This window comes from Symphalangus syndactylus, chromosome X (genome assembly GCF_028878055.3).
Source record: "Symphalangus syndactylus isolate Jambi chromosome X, NHGRI_mSymSyn1-v2.1_pri, whole genome shotgun sequence".
NCBI lineage: Eukaryota > Metazoa > Chordata > Mammalia > Primates > Hylobatidae > Symphalangus > Symphalangus syndactylus.
In genome coordinates, this window is record NC_072447.2 from 110,587,969 (window position 1) to 110,607,501 (window position 19,533).

Below are 19,533 nucleotides of genomic sequence, written 5' to 3' on the forward strand. Positions count from 1 at the left end.
AAATAAGAATGTCATGGAGAATGGGGTATCCATCCCATCAAGCATTTATTCTTTGTATTACAATCAAATTACACTCTTTTAGTTACATTTAAATGTACAATTAAGTTATTATGGACTATAGTCACTCTGACGTGCTATCAAGTAGTAGGTCTTATTCATTCTTTCTAGCTATTTATTTGTACCCATTAAATGTCTTCACTTCCCCGCACCCCCTACTACCCTTCCCAGCCTCTGGTAACCGTCCTTCTAAACTCTACCTTTATGAGTTCACTTGTTTGATTTTTAGATCCCACAAATAGGTGAGAACATGGAATGTTTATCTTTCTATGCTTGGCTTATTTCACTTAACATAATGATCTCCAGTTCCATCCATGTTGTTGCAAATCACTGGATCTCATTTTTATGGCTAAATAGTACTCCATTGGGTATATGTATCACATTTTTTTATCCACTCATCTGTTGATGGATATGTAGGTTGCTTCCAAATCTTAGCTATTATAAACAGTGCTGCAACAACATAGGAGTGCAGATATCTCTTTGGTATACTGATTTCCTTTCTCCTGGGTATATACCCAGCAGTGGAATTGCTGGATCACATTGTATTTCAATTTTCTGTTTCTTTGAAGAACCTCCAAACTGTTCTCCATAGTGGTTGTACTAATTTACATTCCCACCAACAGTGTACAGAGTTCCTTTTCTCCACATCATCATCAGCATTTGTTATTGCCTGTATTTGGATTTAAGCCATTTTAACTGAGGTAAAATGGTATCTATCCACAGCTTTTTGAAGGTTTTTATCATGAAGGGATGTTGAATTTTATCAAATGTTTTTTTCAGCATCAAATGAAATGATTGTATGGGTTTGATGTGCATTTATCTGATGATCAGTGATGTTGAGCACCTTTTCATGTGCCTGTTTGCCATTTGTATATCTTCTTTTGAGAAACGTCTATTCAAATCTTTTGCCCGTTTTTGATTGTATTATTAGTTTATTCCTATAAAGTTGTTTGAGCTCCTTATATATTCTGGTTATTAATCCCTTGTCAGATGGGTAGATGTCATTCTATTTGTCATTTTTGCTTTGGTTGCCTGTTCTTGTGGGGTATTACTCAAGAAATTTTTGCCCAGATCATGTCCTGTAGATTTTCCCCAATGTTTTCTTGTAGTAGTTTCATACCTCGATGTGTTAGATTTAGGTCTTTAATCCATTTTGATTTGATTTTTATATATGGCGAGAGATAGGGATATAGTTTCATTCTTCTGAATATGGATATCCAGTTTTCCCAGCACCATTTATTGGAAAGACTGTCTTTACCCGAGTGTATGTTCTTGACACCTTTGTTAAAAATGAGTTCACTTTAGGTGTGTGGATTTGTGTGTTGATCAATTGAAATGATCGTATGGTTTTGATCCTTTATTCTGTTGATATATCACATTGATTTGCATAAGTTGATTGGGATAGCTTTGGCTATTCTGGGTCTTTTGTGGTTCCATCTAAACTTTAGGATTGTTTTTTCTATTTCTGTGAAGAATGTCATTAGTATTTTGGCAGGGATTGCACTGAATATGTAGATTGTTTTGGGCAGTATAGACATTGTAATAAATTGATTCTTCCAATACATGATCATACAGTATTTTTCCATTTTTGAATGTCCTCTTCAATTTCTTTCATCAGTGTTTTAGTTTTCATTATAGACATCTTTCACTTGTTTGGTTATATTCATTCCTAGGTATTTAATTTTATGTGTGGCTGTTGTAAATGGGATTACTTTTTTATTTCTTTTTCACATTTTTCACTTTTGGCATAGAGAAATGCTACTGATTTTTGTATGTTGATTTTGTATCCTGCAACTTTAGTGACTTTACGAGTTCTAGTAGTTTTCTTGTGGAGTCTTTAAGTTTTTCCAAATATAAAATCATATCCTCTGCAAACAAGGATTATTTGACTTCTTCCTTTCCAAGTTGGATGCCCTTTATTTCTTTCTCTGGTCTGGTTGCTTTAGCTAGGACTTCCAGTACCATGTTGAATAACAGGGGTGAAAGTGTGCATCCTTGTTGTCTTCCAGATCTGAAGAAAGGCTTTCAGTTTTTCCCCACTAAGTGTGATACTAGTTGTGGGTCTTTCATATATGGTTTTTATTATGTTGAAGTGCGTTCCTTCTATCCACAGCTTTTTGAGGGTTTTTATCATGAAGGGATATTGAATTTTATCAAATGTTTTTTCAACATCAATTGAAATGATTGTATGGTTTTGATCCTTTATTCTGTTGATATGGTATATCACATTGATTTGCATATGTTGAACCATGTTGTCATCCCAGGGATAAATCTCACTTGGTCGTGATGAGAGATCATTCTATATATTGTTGAATTTGGTTTGCTAGTATTTTGTTGAGGATTTTTGTATCAAAATTCATCAGAGATATTGACCTGTAGTTTTCTTTTATGGATGTGTCTTTGTCTGGTTTTGTTATAAGGGTAATACTGGCCTTGCAGAATGAGTTTGAAAGTATTCCTTCCTCCTCCATTTTTTTGAATAGTTTGAGTAGGATTGATATTAGCTCTTCTTGAAATGTTTGGGAGAATACATCAGTGTAGCCATTGGATCCCAGGCTTTTCTTTACTGAGAGACTTTTTATTACAACTTCCATCTCATTACTTGTTATTGGTTTGTTCAGGTTTTGGATTTCTTCCTGGTTCAATCTTGGTAGGTTGTATGTGTCTAGGAATTTGTCCATTTCTTCTAAATTTTCCATTTTATTGGCATATGGTTTTACATAGTAGCCACTAATGAACCTTTGAATTTCTGCAGTATCAGTTGTAAAAGCTCTTTTTTCATTTCTCATTTTATTTATTTGGATCTTCTCTCTTTTTTCATGGCCTGGCTAAATGTAAGTTTTGTTTAACTTTTCAAGAAAGCAGCTTTTTGCTTCATTGATCTTTTGTATTGATTTTCTCATTTCAATTTTATTTATTTATGCTCTGATCTTGTTTTCCTCCACTAATTTGGGTTTGTTTTGCTCTTGCCTTTCTAATTCTTTAAGATGCATCATTAGGTTGCTTATTTGAGGTTTTTCTTCTTTTTTGTTGGAGGCACTTATAGCTGTAAATGTCCCTCTTACTACTGCTTTTGCTGTATCCCTTAGGTTTTGTTATGTTTTGTTTCTATTTTCATTTGTTTTGAGAAATTTTTCAATTTTCTTCTTAATTTCTTCATTGACACATTGGTAATTGAAGAACATGCTGTTTAATTTCTATGTATTTGTATAGTTTCCAAAATCATTCTTGTTACTAATTTCTAGTTTTATTCCATTGTGGACAGAAAAGGTGCTAGATATTATTTGTTTATTTGAATGTTTTAAGACTTGTTTTGTGACCTAACATATGATCTATCCTTGAGAATGATCCATGTGCTGAGGAAAAGAATGTGTATTCTGCAGCTGTTGGATTACATGCTCTGTAAATATCTATTAGATCCATTTGATCTACAGTGCAGATTAAGTCCAATATTTCTTTGTTGATTTTCTGTCTAGAAGATTTGTCCAGTGTTGAAAGTGGAGTGTTGAAGTCTCTAGCTATTATTGTATTGCAGCCTATCTGTCTCTTTAGCTCTAATAATATTTGGTTTATATATCTGGGTGCTACAGTGTTGGGTGCATACATATTTAAAATTGTTATATTGTCTTGCTGGATTGACACCTTTATCATTATATAGTGATCTTCTTTGTCTCTTCTTATTGTTTTTGTCTCGAAATTGATTTCGTCTGATATAAAGATAGCTACTCCTACGGTTTTTTGGTTTCCATTGACATGGAATATCTTTTACCACCTTTTTATTTTCAGTTTACATGTATCTTTATAGGTAAAGTATGTTTCTTATAAGCAACAGATCAATGGATTTTGCTGCTATGGGATAAGACTTTTGGGGCTGTTGTGATGGGGTGAACCTATTTTGCATATGAGAAGGACAGGAATTTTGTGGGACCAGAGGGCAGACTTATGGGTTGAATTGTGTCCCCACAAAATTCATACGTTGAAGTCCTAACCCTCAGGACTTCTGAATATGACCTTATTTGGAAATAGGGTCATAGCAGATGTAACTGATAAAGATGAGTTCATACTTTCATAGATAGCTAAGTCTTGTTTGTGGAAGAGACAGACTTTTAAACCTGTAATTTCAATATGATATGGTGAATGCCATGATAGAAGTTTATTCACAATACTGTAATAGCATATACAAGGGGCAGTTAGCCTTGGCAAGAGATCGAGGGAAGCTTCTTGTAGGAAATTATGCTGGAGTTAAATCCTGAAGGATGAATAGGAGTTAACCAGGCAAATGAAAGGGGACATAGGATTGTTCCAGGCAGAAAGAAAAGCATGAAGGTTTAAAGCACCATGGGACTAATAAAAAACTATGAAATAAAACTGGAATGGCAGGCCAGATTGTTTCCCATAATTTTTGAACAAAGAAAACATAAAAACTAGGCCATTGCACTTATTTTATTTTTACTTATTTATTTTTAATTTTTGTAAGGATATGTTAGGTGCATTCATGAAATGTTTTGATACAGGCATACAATGCATAATAATCACATCATGGAGAATGGGGTATCCATCCCCTCAAGCATTTATCCTTTGTGTTACAAACAATTAAATTACACTGTCTTTTAGTTATTTTAAAATGTACAGTGAAGTTATTATGGACTACAGTCACCCTGTTGTGCTATCAAATAGTAGGTCTTATTCATTTTCTATATTTTTGTACCCATTAACCATCCATACCTCTCCCAAACTCCCCCACTCCTCTTCTCAGCCTCTGGTAACCATTCTTCTTCTACTCTCTATCTTCATGTGTTCAGCTGTTTTAATTTTTAGCTCCTACAAATAAGTGAGAACATGCAATGTTTATCTTTTATTGCCTATCTTATTTCCACTTAACACAACGATCTCCAGTTCTATCCATGTCATTGCAAATGACAGGATCTTATTCATTTTATGCCTGAATAGTACTCCATTGTGTACATGTACCACATTTTCTTTATCCATTCATCTGTTGATGGACTCTTAGGTTGCTTCCAAACCTTAGCTATTGTAAAAGCTGCTGCAACAAACATGGAAGTGCAGCTATCTCTTTGATATACTGATTTTCTTTCTTTTGGGTGTATACCGAGCAGGGGGGATGCTCGATTATATGGTAGCTCAATTTTTAATTTTTGTAGAAACCTCCAAACTGTCTCCATAGTGGATATACTAATTTACATTCCTACCAACATTATACAGGGTTTTCCTATTCTCCACATTCTTGTCAGCATTTGTTATTTGCCTGTCTTTTGGATTCAAGCCACTTTTACTGGGGTGAGATGATGTCTCATTGTAGTTTTGATTTGGGTTTCTCTGGTGATCAGTGATGCTGAGCACCTTTCCATATACCTGTTTGCCATTTATATGTCTTTTTTTGAGAAATGTCTGTTAGAGAAATGTCATTTCTCATAAAAATGTCAAATCTTTTCCCCATTTTTCATCAGATTATTAGCTTTTTTCCTTTACAGTTTTGTTTGAGCTCCTTGTGTATTCTGGTTATTAATCCCTGGTCAGATGAGTAGTTTGCAAATATTTTCTCCCATTCTGTGGGTTGTCTCTTCACTTTGATTATTTTGTTTGCTGTGTATGCACTAAATTTTAAATTTCTGTCATAAAGAATAAAAATATTATCTTCAGGTAATATTTAATAAAATTAATGCTCCCTTTTATGGAATAATCCTTAAAATTTAAATCTATTGCAGTGTTTGAGTTGTTTTATATATGGATTTTTTCATAATTGTTAGTGTATTTTAATGTATTATTCAACAAACTTAACCTGTATATTTTCTAAATTTATTGAATTAAAATAAATTCTGAATAGAACTAGTTGATTCGTTTTTCATTTGAGGCTCTTTTTATAACGATTGGTTATACTCTTCTTATCCTTTATAGAGTTGCTGTACCTCAACCAGGAGCTTCTGTACAAACAAAGGGAATTAAACCAGGCATGCCAAGCATCTTCAACCGTATGTTACTATTTGTTATTATTATTTATGAAAACTTTATGAAACATTATTCTATGAAGATTACTATTTAATTACTAAGCACAGGTAATACATGCTTAGAATGTATGCTTTGCATATAGCAATATTAGCTTAGGTCACTGTCAGAAGTGTACTGATCAATTTGGTATCATCCCAAAAGTGAAAGTAATTATAAACAAACTTATACTTACCAGTCTGTTTCATTAGTAATAGTATATCTCTTCAAATGTACTATTTTTAATGGAAGAATAAGTAGGAAGCTTAATTTTTAATTGACAACAAATATGGATAACTCTTAAAAGTAAATTGTATCTTCTTTCTTTGCTATTGGGTTGGCTGGTTTGAACTTTGGCCTCATTTCTGAAGTGATTTCGTAATACAATTTTTTTCTGGTGGGGTGTCCGTAGAATGGTTTGGTTTAAGTCAGATCTTATCAGGTATCATCTCTCTGGATTAGACTTTTTAGCACTTTATTTCCTGGCTTTGCTTTTGGTGTTATTTTGTCTTCATCCTCCACCTAGACAAAAGTGATACTGTCATTTTATTGAATACTACCTTTTTAAATTTGATGTCTCAACGAACCTTTCCAAAGTATTTAAATATGACTTTTGTTGATTGTTACATGATACTTTTGTTGATTGTTACATGATATAAAATTGGGGCACTGTGAACAAGTCCATTCTAAACATTATAAATCCTTTTAGAAACATCTGTGCTTACCTATTAGATTTATGTGGGTTAGTTAATAGTAGATTTTTATTCATTTCTCATGTCATATTCTAGATTGATTATTCTCTATAAGGCCGAATACTTTGTCCAAAAGCTTCAAGCACTTTAGATGATTTCAGTAAAAAATGTAATTTAGGGACTTATGGAGAAAAAGATTATTTTTCCCAGCTAAGCATAATTTGAATTAAAAAAAATGTTCCTCAGACAATGGATCTTTCCTGGACTCTAAATTCTGAAAATGAGAGAGAAAACCATAATTGCTCCCAGGTTTTGTGATTCTCTGTTTAATATCCGAGAAAGCAATTAAATTCTATTCTTCAGCTTGTCAGCTTGGTGATTAAACTTCATACAGATTTTTATATTAGCATCTGCTAAGATTATCCCCTCTCTTTTACCTACAGAAGATAATATGGTACTTCTCACAATTATATAATAGTAGTACCAGCCATTTATTGAGCATTTATGTGTCAGGCACTGTGCTGAGCTTTATGGACACATTTTGTTTATCTCATGGGAAGTGGTTATTTGAAATTAATTTCAACTTTTCCTTCCTATTCCATGCTGTTTTGGAGAAAGCTCTTGTTCAGATATAAGTTAATCATTCACTTGCTAACTAAAATTGAAAGATAGAATTGATTGAGTCTTAGGCTTGAGAAAGAAATAAATCCAAGAATAGCCTGACAGACCAATAGCAAAAGGAGGGATTGCCTTATGGTAAATCTGGCCGATTGAAAACCCACAAAAGAAAAACATTATAATATAAGTATCCAATCAAGCTCTAAACAAGAATGAAAAATCACCAGGTGCCAGAAACAAAAAAGGAATTTAAATTTAATAGTGAGTAGGAACCAAAACTAAAAGTGTTCATGGACGTCTCAGAACTAGATAGAGGCCTTAATTTTCATGGGCTGAGGTATAATAACCACATGGGAAGGACAGTCCAGACCACAGACCTCCTACTTGTGAAGAAGTAAAACTAATGTAAACTTGGAAGTTTGCAGAAGGGCAGAAAAATTGTGACCATCAATGTGGAGAGGTATCAAAGAACTTCCTGTATCTCCTGGGCAATGGGTAAGAAAAAGTCATCTGAGAGAAAGTGGAATCCCAGACCTGTGCAGCATGGAAGTATGGTTGCAGTTAACATGATTAAAATGGTGAGGCTACTGAACTAAGAAGTTAACACTAATATCTGGTCCAAAATCAGTGAAATCAAGACCCTAAGGTCTAGACAAAGGCAGTTGTGAAACTTCCTAAAAGGGAGGTTTCTTGTAACCTAGGGTGCTTGAGATTCCCTTGGAAAACAGTATCTACAGAAAATGGATTCATGGTTAGAAATTACAAACTTCCAAAGGAAATGAGCTACTACTGAAAGGCAATGTGATCAGATGTAACACATGGAAGAATTTATACCCCGGAAGCTAGAAATACTAGGCCAATCAGAAAGAGGCTTTTAAACATACGTCTATTATTTTATAATTTTTTATAGAGATAGTGTCTCACTATGTTTCCCAGGTTGATCTCAAACTCCTGGCCTCAAGTGATCCTCCAGCCTCAGCCTCCCAAAGTGCTGGGATTACAGGTGTGAGCCACCACATCCAGCTCTAAAATAAACAAGTTTAAAAAGTTAAAGGAATAAATAAAAGTCAGTAAGTTGGAAACAGATCAGTATGAAGAAAGAACTGACATATGTGAAAAAGATATCCACACACACACTTAATCAGTAGAGGATGAGTAGAATAATAGATAAATGCAGATGAAGAAATAATTTAGTGTATTTGGAGATACTGATGAAATCACACCAGAGAGTGGTAAAGAGTTTAGAAAGGTAAAATACAAGTTGAAAGACATAGTGGATAGGATGAGAAAGTCCAATTTATATCTAATAAAGGTTCAGGAGGACAGAACAGAGATAGTTAGGAAGAAGCAGTATTTGAAGAGGGTATTTTTTCAAAATTGTATATCTATATATGAATTATTAAATTGAAGGATCACAGTGAATTCTGCGTAGAATAAAAATAATCTGTATCTAGACATATGATATGTGATAAATGATACAGACCATGATAGTGAACCTGCAGAGCATCAAAGATAAACATCCTTAAAATTACCAGAGATAAAAAAAGACAGACTTATCAACAAAGAAAACAAAATTAGACGGAAAAATTTCCCAAAAACAACAATGCTTTAGGCAGTGAAATGTCTTCAGAGTGTTGAGATAATTCCTAACCTGGTATTTTATGTCTACCTAAACAATCAAGCAAGAGTGAGGGTGAAATAAAGATATTTTCAGATAGTCAGAGACTAAAAGAGTTATTACTTGTAGAGTCTCAATGAAAGAATTACTAAAGAATTCTGAGAGATGGAAAATCAAACCAAAAGGAAATATCAGAATGTAAGAAGCAATGGTAAGCAAAGAAGTTAGTAAAATATTGGCAAATATAAATAAATATATGCAGTAGAAATTAATGACTATGGTAATGAATTATTTCATGGGATTTGAAACAAAGTAGAATGAAAATACTATTTAAGGTGAAATAGATGGAAAGATGAGAACTAAAGCATTCTAAGATCATTGTATCTTTATGGAAAATAGTAGAGATTTATATACTGCAGGCTTTGTAAATTTAAACATGTGAGTTAAAAATTTAAGATCAAGCTGAAAGAATAGGATAGAATGTGTAACTTCTGAAGCAGCACAGAAAAAAAGGGGAGGAATTATGAAAAATTTTTCAGGGCAGGAAAGGTAGAAAAAAGAGGGAAAAAGCAAAGAAAAAGCATGATTAAGATAAAACATGGGCTGGGCATGGTGGCTTATGTCTGTGATTCCTGCACTTGGGGAGTCTGAGACAGGAAGATTACTTGAGGCCAGGAGTTCAAGACTAGTCTGGGCAACATAATTGGACTCCATCTCTCTTTTTTTTTTTTTAAGATAAAACACAAAATAATATAGCTGAGATAATTCTGAATTATCAACAATTTCAATAAATGTAAACATATTAAACTTTCATATTTCAATCTTAAAAATTAATCCAGTTACATCCCACATATAAGAGACACACTTAAGCCTGGTGCAGTGGCGTGCATCTATAGTCCTAGCTACTCAGGAAGCTGAGGCAGGAGGATCACTTGAGCCCAGGAGTTTGAGACTGTAGCGTGCTATAATCGTGTCTGTGAATAGCCACTGCACTTCAGCCTGGGCAACATAGTGAGAACCCATCTCAAAAGAAATTTTTTTTTAAGAGAGAGGCATACTTAAGCAAAATAATATAAAAGATTGAAAATAAAGGAATGGCAAAATATATACCTGATATATACTAACCAAGAGAAAAGTGGTATAGCAATATTCATATGAATTAAATAGAATTTAAGGTAAAAACTATAAGTAAAGATAAATAGGGACAATATAGAATATATAGGATGATAAATGGACATTCCACTAAGAATACAGTAACCATCATGAATGTATATAACATATAATATAATTTTAAAAAGGTAAATAACCTGGTGGATTTTAAAAGAGCAGTTGATGCACATAACAATCATGGTGCACTCCTCTTAAAATAATAGAACAAGGAGACAAAAACATCATTAAATGCACGCACACACACACACACACCGCCACTGAAAACCAGGATAAATGAAATCTTGAAGCGAAAGAGAAAAGAAAAAAATACACATAAGTCACAAAGGAGCAAAGACAAGCATGACAGCAGATGTCTCTTAAGAAATTATATAATCATGGAGCATGCCTGTATTACCAGTGACTTGGGAGGCTGAGGCAGGAGAATCGCTTGAACTCAGGAGGCAGAGGTTGCAGTGACCCAAAATTGCACCACTGCACTCTAGCCTGGGTGACAGAGTGAGATTCTGTCAAAAAAAAAAAAACAAAACTGTAAACTTAGAATTCTATACACAATGAATATAACTTTTAAAAATAAAGGCAAAATAAAGACAAAAGCTGCGAAAGCTGAGAGAATTCATCACCACCAGACCTACACAATGAAAAATATTAGAGGAAGTTCTTCAGGCAGAAAACGTATAACACCTGATGGAAATTTTTATCTAAGTAAAGGAAGATAAAGCACTAGAAATAGTAAATAGGTGGGTAAAATAAAATATATTTTCTCATTTTTCTTTTAGATCAGAAATAATAATAATATATTGTGGAGTTTATAGTTTATATAGAAGTAAAGTGTTATGAAAAAATAGCATGATGACTGGAGGGGATATGGAATACACTGTTCTAAAATTCTTACACTACATGCATGAAGATGCATAGCATCATTTGAAGGTAGATTGTAGTAAGTTAATGTTGTATATTATAGACCTTAGAGAAAACACTAAAAAAAAGTGTAGCTAATCAATAGCAGGGCTTATTGGGATTATTTTTTATTTTATTTTATTTTATTATACTTTTAAGCTCTGGGATACATTTGCAGAACGTGCAGTTTTGTTACATAGGTATATGTGTGCCATGATGGTTTGCTGCACCCATCAACCCATCATCTATATTAGGTATTTCTCCTAATACTATCCCTCCCCTAGCCCCCAACATGCTGACAGGCCCCAGTGTGTGATGTTCTCCTCCCTGTGTCCATGTGTTCTCATTGTTCAACTCCTACTTATTAGTGAGAACATGCAGTGTTTGGTTTTCTGTTCTTGTGTTAGTTTGCTGAGAATGATGGTTTCCAGCTTCATCCATGTCCCTGAAAAGGACATGAACTCATCCTTTTTTATTGCTGCATAGTATTCCATGGTGTATACGTGCCACATTTGCTTTATCCAGTCTATCATTGATGGCCATTTGGGATGGTTCCAAGTCTTTGCTATTGTGAACAGTGCCTCAGTAAACATACGTGTGCATGTGTCTTTATAGTAGAATAATTTATAATCCTTTGAGTATATACCCAGTAATGGGATTGCTGGGTCAAATGTATTTCTGGTTCCAGATCCTTGAGGAATCACCAAACTGTCTTCCACAATGGTCGAACTAATTTACACTCCTACCAACAGTGTAAAAGCATTCCTATTTCTCCACATCCTCTCCAGCATCTGTTGTTTCCTGACTTTATAATAATCACCATTCTAACTGGCATGAGATGGTATCTCCTTGTGGTTTTGATTTGCATTTCTCTAATGACCAGTGATGATGAGTTTTTTCTTCATATGTTTGTTGGCTGCATAAATGTCTTCTTTTGAGAAGTGTCTGTTCACATCCTTCACCCACTTCTTGATGGGGTTGTTTTTTTTTCTTGTAAATTTGTTTAAGTGACCAATGGAACAGAACACAGGCCACAGAAATAACACCACACATCTACAACCATCTGATCTTTGACAAACCTGACAAAAACAAGCAATGGGGAAAGGATTTCCTATTTAATAAATGGTGTTGGGAAAACTGGCTAGCCATGTGCAGAAAACTTAAACTGGACCCCTTACTTACACCTTATACAAAAATTAACTCGAGATGGATTAAAGACTTAAACGTAAGACCTAAATCCATAAAAACTCTAGAAAAAAACCTAGGCACTATCACTCAGGACATAGGCATGGGCAAAGACTTAGGAATAAAACACCAAAAGCAATGGCAACAAAAGCCAAAATTGACAAATGGGATCTAATTAAACTAAAGAGCTTCTGCACAGCAAAAGAAACTATCATCAGAGTGAACAGGTAACCTACAGAATGGGAGAAAATTTTTGCAATGTGTCCATCTGACAAAAGGCTAATATCCAGAATCTACAAAGGGATTATTTTTTAAAACATTCAATCCAAGAGAAGGCAGGAAAAGAGAAAATCGATATAAGGAATAGATGAGTCAAAGAAAAACAATAGAAAAGTAGCAAATTTAAGTCCTTCCATGGTTAATTGCAGGCATGCCTCAGAGATATTGTGGGTTTGGTGCCAAACCATTAGAATAAAGTGAAAATCGCAGTAGAGCAAATCACACAAATTTTTAGGTTTTTCAGTACATATTAAAGTGATGTTTACATTCTAATAAGTATGCAATATCATTATATCCAAAAATGTACATACCTTAATTTAAAAATACTGTATTGCTAATAAATGCTAACCATCATCTGAGCCTTCAGTGAGTCATAGTCTTTTTGCTGGCGGAGGGTCTTGCCTTATGTTGATGGCTGTGGCAGTTTCTTTTTTTTCTTTTTTAAGTTGTTGTCAGCTTTATTTTTTTTTCAGATTTTCTTTTTTTTATTATACTTTAAGTTCTAGGGTACATGTGCACAACGTGCAGGTTTGTTACATATGTATACATGTGCCATGTTGGTGTACTGCACCCATTAACTCGTCATTTACATTAGGTATAACTCCTATAGCTATCCCTCCCCCCACCGCCCACCCCACGACAGGCCCCAGTGCTTGATGTTCCCCACCCTGTGTCCAAGTGTTCTCATTGTTCAATTCCCACCTGTGAGTGAGAACATATGCTGTTTGGTTTTCTGCCCTTGCGGTAGTTTGCTCAGAATGATGGTTTCCAGCTTCATCCATGTCCCTACAAAGGACATGAACTCATCCTTTTTTTTTTGTTTTGTTTTTTTGTTTTGTTTTGTTTTTGTTTTGTTTTTTTTTGAGACGGAGTCTCTCTATGTCCCCCAGGTTGGAGTGCAGTGGCGCGATCTAAGCTCACTGCAAGCTCCGCCTCCTGGGTTCACGCCATTCTCCTGCCTCAGCCTCCCGAGTAGCTGGGACTATAGGCACCCGCCAACACGCCTGGCTAATTTTTTGTATTTTTAGTAGAAACGGGGTTTCACCGTGTTAACCAAGATGGTCTCGATCTCCTGACCTCGTGATCCACCCGTCTTGGCCTCCCAAAGTGCTGGGATTACAGGCGTGAGCCACCGCACCCGGCCCATCCTTTTTTATGGCTACATAGTATTCCATGGTGTATATGTGCCACATTTTCTTAATTCAGTCTATCATTGATGGACATTTGGGTTGGTTCCAAGTCTTTGCTATTGTGAATAGTGCCGCAATAAACATACGTGTGCATGTGTCTTTATAGCAGCATGATTTATAATCCTTTGGGTATATATCCAGTAATGGGATGGGTGGGTCAAATGGTATTTCTAGTTCTAGATCCTTGAGGAATCGGCTGTGGCAGTTTCTTAAAATAAGACAGCAATAAATTTTGCCACATCAGTTGACTTTTTCTTTCAGGAAAGATTTATCTGTAGCATGTGATGCTGTTTGACAGCATTTTACCCACAGTAGAACTTCTTTCAAAATTGGAGTCACTCCTTTCAAACCTTGCCACTGCTTTATCTATTATGCTAAGCTTATGTAATATTCTAAATTCTTTATTTTCATTTTAACAATGTTCACGACATCTTCACCAGGAATAGATTGAATCTCAAAGAAACCACCTTTGTTCATTTGTAAGAAGCAACTCTTCGTCCATTCAAGTTTTATGATGAGATTGCAGCAATTTAGTAACATCTTCAGACTGCACTTCTAATTCTAGCTCTCCTGCCATTTCCACCACTTCTGCAGTTACTTCCTACCCTAAAGTGTTGAACCCCTCAAAGTCATCTATGGGGTTTAGAATCAATTTCTTCTAAACTCCTGTTAATGTTGATATTTTGGCCTCCTTCCATAAATCACAAATACTTTAAATCGCATCTAGAATGGTGAATACTTTCCAGAAGGTTTTCAAATTTCCAGGAGGTTTTCAGTTTTCACTTTTGCCCAGATCCATCGGAGGAATCACTATGGTAGCTATAGCCTTATGAAATGCATTTCTTAAGAATTAAGACTTGAAAGTCAGAATTACTCCTTGATCCATGGGCTTCTGAATGGTTTTGGTTTGCAGGCATGAAAACAACATTGAATTCCTTGTACATCTCCATCAGAGCTCCTGAGTGACCAGGTGCATTGTCAATGAGCAGTAATATTTTGAGGGGAATCTTTTTATCTGAGCAGTAGTTCTCAATAGTGGGCTTAAAATATTCAGTAAAGCATGCTATAAACAGATGTGCTGTCATTGAGGCTTTGTTCCATTTCTAGAGCACAGGCAGAGTAGATTTAGCATAATTCTTAAGGGCCCCAGGATTTTTGGAACGGTAAATGAACATTGGTTTCAACTTAAAGTCATCAGCTGCATTAGCCCCTAAGAAGAGAGTCAGCCTGTCCTTTGAAGATTTAAAGCCAGGCATTGACTTTTCCTCTCTAACTATGAAAGTCTTAGATGGCATCTTCTTCCAATACAAAGCTATTTTATCTCCATTGAAAATCTGTTGTTCAGTGTAGCCACCTTCATCAGTTATCTTAGCTGGATTTTCTGGATAACTTGCAGCTTCTACATCAGAACTTGCTGCCTCACCTTGCACTTTTATGTTATGGAGATAGCTTCTTCCTTTTTTTTTTCTTTTTTTTTATTGTACTTTAAGTTTTAGGGTACATGTGCACAATGTGCAGGTTTGTTACATATGTATCCATGTGCCATGTTGGTGTGCTGCACCCATTAACTCGTCATTTAGTATTAGGTGTATCTCCTAATGCTATCCCTCCCCCTCCCCCCACCCCACAACAGTCCCCAGAGTGTGATGTTCCCCTTCCTGTGTCCATGTGTTCTCATTGTTCAATTCCCACCTATGAGTGAGAACATGCAGTGTTTGGTTTTTTGTCCTTGCGATACTTTACTGAGAATGATGATTTATGGCTGCATAGTATTCCATGGTGTATATGTGCCACATTTTCTTAATCCAGTCTATCGTTGTTGGACATTTGGGTTGGTTCCAAGTCTTTGCTATTGTGAATAGTGCCGCAATAAACATACGTGTGCATGTGTCTTTATAGCAGCATGATTTACAGTCCTTTGGGTATATACCCAGTAATGGGTTGGCTGGGTCAGATGGTATTTCTAGTAAGTCAGGATAGCGTCTTTCTTAAACCTCATGAACCAATCTCTGCTAGCTTCCAACTTTTCTTCTCCAGCTTCCTCGCTTCTCTTAGCCTTCATAGAATTGAAGAGAGTTAGGTTAGGGCCTTGCTAGGAATTAGGCTTTGGCCTTAGGGAATATTGTTGTGGCTAGCATGGTCTTCTATTCAGACCACCAAAACTTTCTCTAGATCAGCAATAAGGCTGTTTCAGTTTGTTATCATTCATGTGTTCACTAGAATAGCATTTTTACTTTCCTTCAAGAACTTTTCCTTTGTATTCTCAACCTGGCTAATTGTTTGGCTCAGAAGGCCTTAGTTTTCAGCCTATCTTGGTTTTTGACATGACTTCCTCACTAAACTAAATTGTTTCTAGCTTTTGATTTAAAATGAGAGATGTGTGACTCTCCTTTCACTTGAACACTTTGAAAACATTATAAGGTTATTAATTGGCCTAATTTCAATATTATTTTGTCTTAGGGAGTAGGGAGACTTGAGGAAAAGAGGATAGACAGGGGAATGGCCAGTAATTGGGGCAGTTACAACACACACAGTATTTTTCAATTAAGTTTGCTATCTTACATGGGTGTGGTTTGTGGCGCCTCAAAACAATTACAATAGTAGCATCAAAGATCAGTAATCACAGGTTACCATAATATATATAATAATTTAAAAGTTTGAAATATTGTGATAATTACCACAACGTGACACAGAGACGCAAAATGAACATATGCTGTTTAAAAAATGTCACCAATACAGAGCGAGACTCCGTCTCAAAAAAAAAAAAAAAAAAAAATGTCACCAATAGACTTTCTCAACACAGGGTTCCCACAGACCTTCAATTTGCAAAAAAATGCAATATCTGTGAAGCACAATAAAGTGCATTAAAACAAGGTATGCCTTTATATTTAAAATAAATAGCATAAAACCCCCAAGTAAAAAGTGGAGATTATCGTATTGGATACAAAAGTAAGACCCAACCATATAACATCTAAAAGAAAACCAATTTAAATGTAAAGATCTGATATAAAAAGATGGAAAAGTACATACCATACAAAATAAAGCTTGAGTGTCTATACTTATATCAGAAAAGTAGATTTCTGATACAATCAACTATAACTGGATATTGATAAAAATTTAAAGTAGAGAAATGAGAAGAGTCAAGGATCCCTCAATTACCTACTCCTTGTCTCTTTTTAACAAACTCAGTATTCCAGCTGGAGTAGGCATTTGTATTAGGGAGAGACTCATGCACCTCCCCCCTTTCTTAGAATAAATATGCTGCAACCACCATTTGAGAATAATTTGACAATACCTAATTTGTTGGGAATGTGTTACACTCTGTGACCTAGAAATTCCATTTATGTCTTTGGCCACATAGGAAGACACATTCCAAGATGTTCGCTGGAAAATTATTTATAATAGAGAAAATTAAAAGCTAAATGTTAATTAACATATGATTATAAATACAGCATATTAATATACTGTAATACTATATTGCAGTTTTAATGAATGAATTAGATCTATATGTGTCAACATGGTCACTAATGTATTCCCAGGTAGTTTCATGATAGCTTTGGCTTTTTATATGCTTGTAAATTCAAAAGTCATTCATTTTGTGAATATACAATTTATATGTTTGTGTGGTTTGTGCTTATATCTAGTAACTCAGACATACATTTGAAAAGTTAACAGTAACACAAGGCATTACAGGTAGCCTCTGGCTTTCACTAGTCTTTAAAAAGCCTGTTATATACTTGCTAGCAAGAAGGAGAGGCAAAGAAAATAGCTCCTTTCCCTCCCCCATGCCTCCATACACCCCATCACATTTTTTTTTTTTTTTGAGACAGAGGCTTGCTCTGTCACCCAGGCAGGAGTGCAATGGCACGATCATGGCTCACTGCAGCCTCGAACTCCCAGGCTCCCGCGATCCTCCCACCTCAGCTACTCAAGTAGACGGAACCATAGATGTGTGCCATAATGCCTGCTTATTTTATTAGTATTATTATTATTATCATTATTATTATTACTTTGTAGAGACAGGGTCTCCCTATGTTGCCTAAGCTGGTCTTGAACTCCCGGCCTCAAGCAGTCCTCCTGCCTCAGGCTCCTAAAGTGCTGGGATTACAGGCGTGAGCCTGCCTCTATCAACCCACCACTCTTATCCATGTAATGAAATGCTTGGAGTAGATTTAAAAAAAAAAAAAATTTGCGATGCCTACGTACATACGTTCGAACTGCATTCTTTTTTTAACCTTACAACCTAAATGTAAATGTTTCTCATTAAAAGATTGAACCAATCTCACCAGAAATAAGAGTAAAATAGATAATTGAAATAATAGAATGAAAATTACAATTGTAAAATATAAAAATATACTTTTGCTAAGTAATTAACCTATATTTTAGCTATGCATTAAGCTTAAAATATGTTTCATATAGTAATTTTATTAATATTCAAAAAAACTAGTTCATGATTTTCATCTTATTTTTAGAAAAACCTGAGCTCTAGATATATTTTGTCTCTTTCCTATTTATTGCCTTTGATTTGTTACTATTCACAACCAATAACTGCCAATGTCTCCTGTATTGATTTCATACCCATTTGTATTAGTTAATTATGAAGATATAATTGAGGTAGGTAATTGTAGTCCCCAGTTACTAAAATAAAAAAAATAAAGCATATTTCTTTAGAGGAATTTTTCATATAAACATTTGTACCTTGGCAGTCCTTAATATTAACACTCAAATAAGAAAATATGCATAGAAAATATTCTGGCTTTTTCCGAACGAGTCAATCATATAATTGTTTTCTATAAGGTAGATGTAAGTACTTAATTTTTAAAAATTAGAATAGCATATCACTTTTTCTTTTGCATGCTGTATTCTAAAATAAGTCAAACAGGAATGTTTAATATGGGTTAGATCATTGCAATAGCTACTAATTGTTCTTCTGATTATGTACTTTTATTAGTTTGAGAAGAGATTTATTTCTAGAAGATACAAAAGATGAAGTCATTTCCCAATCATCAATTTAGTCCTACTAACTCTTTTTCTCAGCTTTGATTTATTCCTTTTGATCTTTTCATGTGTGACTAAGTTTTTTATCCCTTTTGTTATCAATCATTATTATAGGAATTTGTGTGTTCATCAACTGAATTTTTAATTTAAAAAACTCTTTTGTAGTATTGCAATATTTTAAATTCCTGGTAAGAAGTATGTGTTCAACTTCTTCATCTTCCGTTACAACTCAAACTAATACTTTACCTTGTAATGCATTTTCAATAAGTCTCCAGCTAGGCTTAAGAAACCAAGCAAGTACTCTGGGAATATGTAATAAAGTCTGAAAATCAGAAGTAGTATTTTAACCATACTGAAACCTTGCTATTGCAGCCACCTTCTGCCTCAGCAAGGTTTTTTATGCTAGGATAAGAATACCAGGACATAGGCAAGAAAGAAAGTCAGCAACTTTGGTAAACTCTGAAGCTGTCAGCCTATCTCAGCTAGCAGAACTGTTGTTCCAAAATCAATTTTTTTTCTGATTTTACAGTGTTTCCGATTCTACTATGGTACATTATTTAATCAAAATATTACTTGTACCAAATTCTTTAACACAGTGTCTGGCACATAATAGATGTTCTGTAATTGTTTGTTGAATGGATGAACGAATGTCATAATGTATATGTGTATTAGTCTATTCTCACACTGCTATAAATGACTGCCTGAGACTGGGTAATTTACAAAGAAAAGAGGTTTAATTGGCTCACAGTTCCACATGGCTGGGGAGGCCTCAGGAAACCTACAATCATGCCAGGCACGTCTTATATGGTGGCAGGCAAGAGAGACA

General features: G+C 34.8%; 1 protein-coding gene across 3 annotated transcripts in view; it reads left to right on the forward strand.

The window, feature by feature from the left end:
- RADX (RPA1 related single stranded DNA binding protein, X-linked) overlaps positions 1–19,533 on the forward strand; it is a 69,075-nt gene that overhangs the window by 30,052 nt on the left and 19,490 nt on the right. For all 3 annotated transcript variants that reach the window (XM_055268601.2, XM_055268602.2, XM_063634723.1), the window contains one exon: positions 5,974–6,047. In XM_055268601.2, the coding sequence (XP_055124576.1) occupies positions 5,974–6,047 (74 nt within the window). The remainder of the gene's footprint in view (positions 1–5,973; positions 6,048–19,533) is intronic.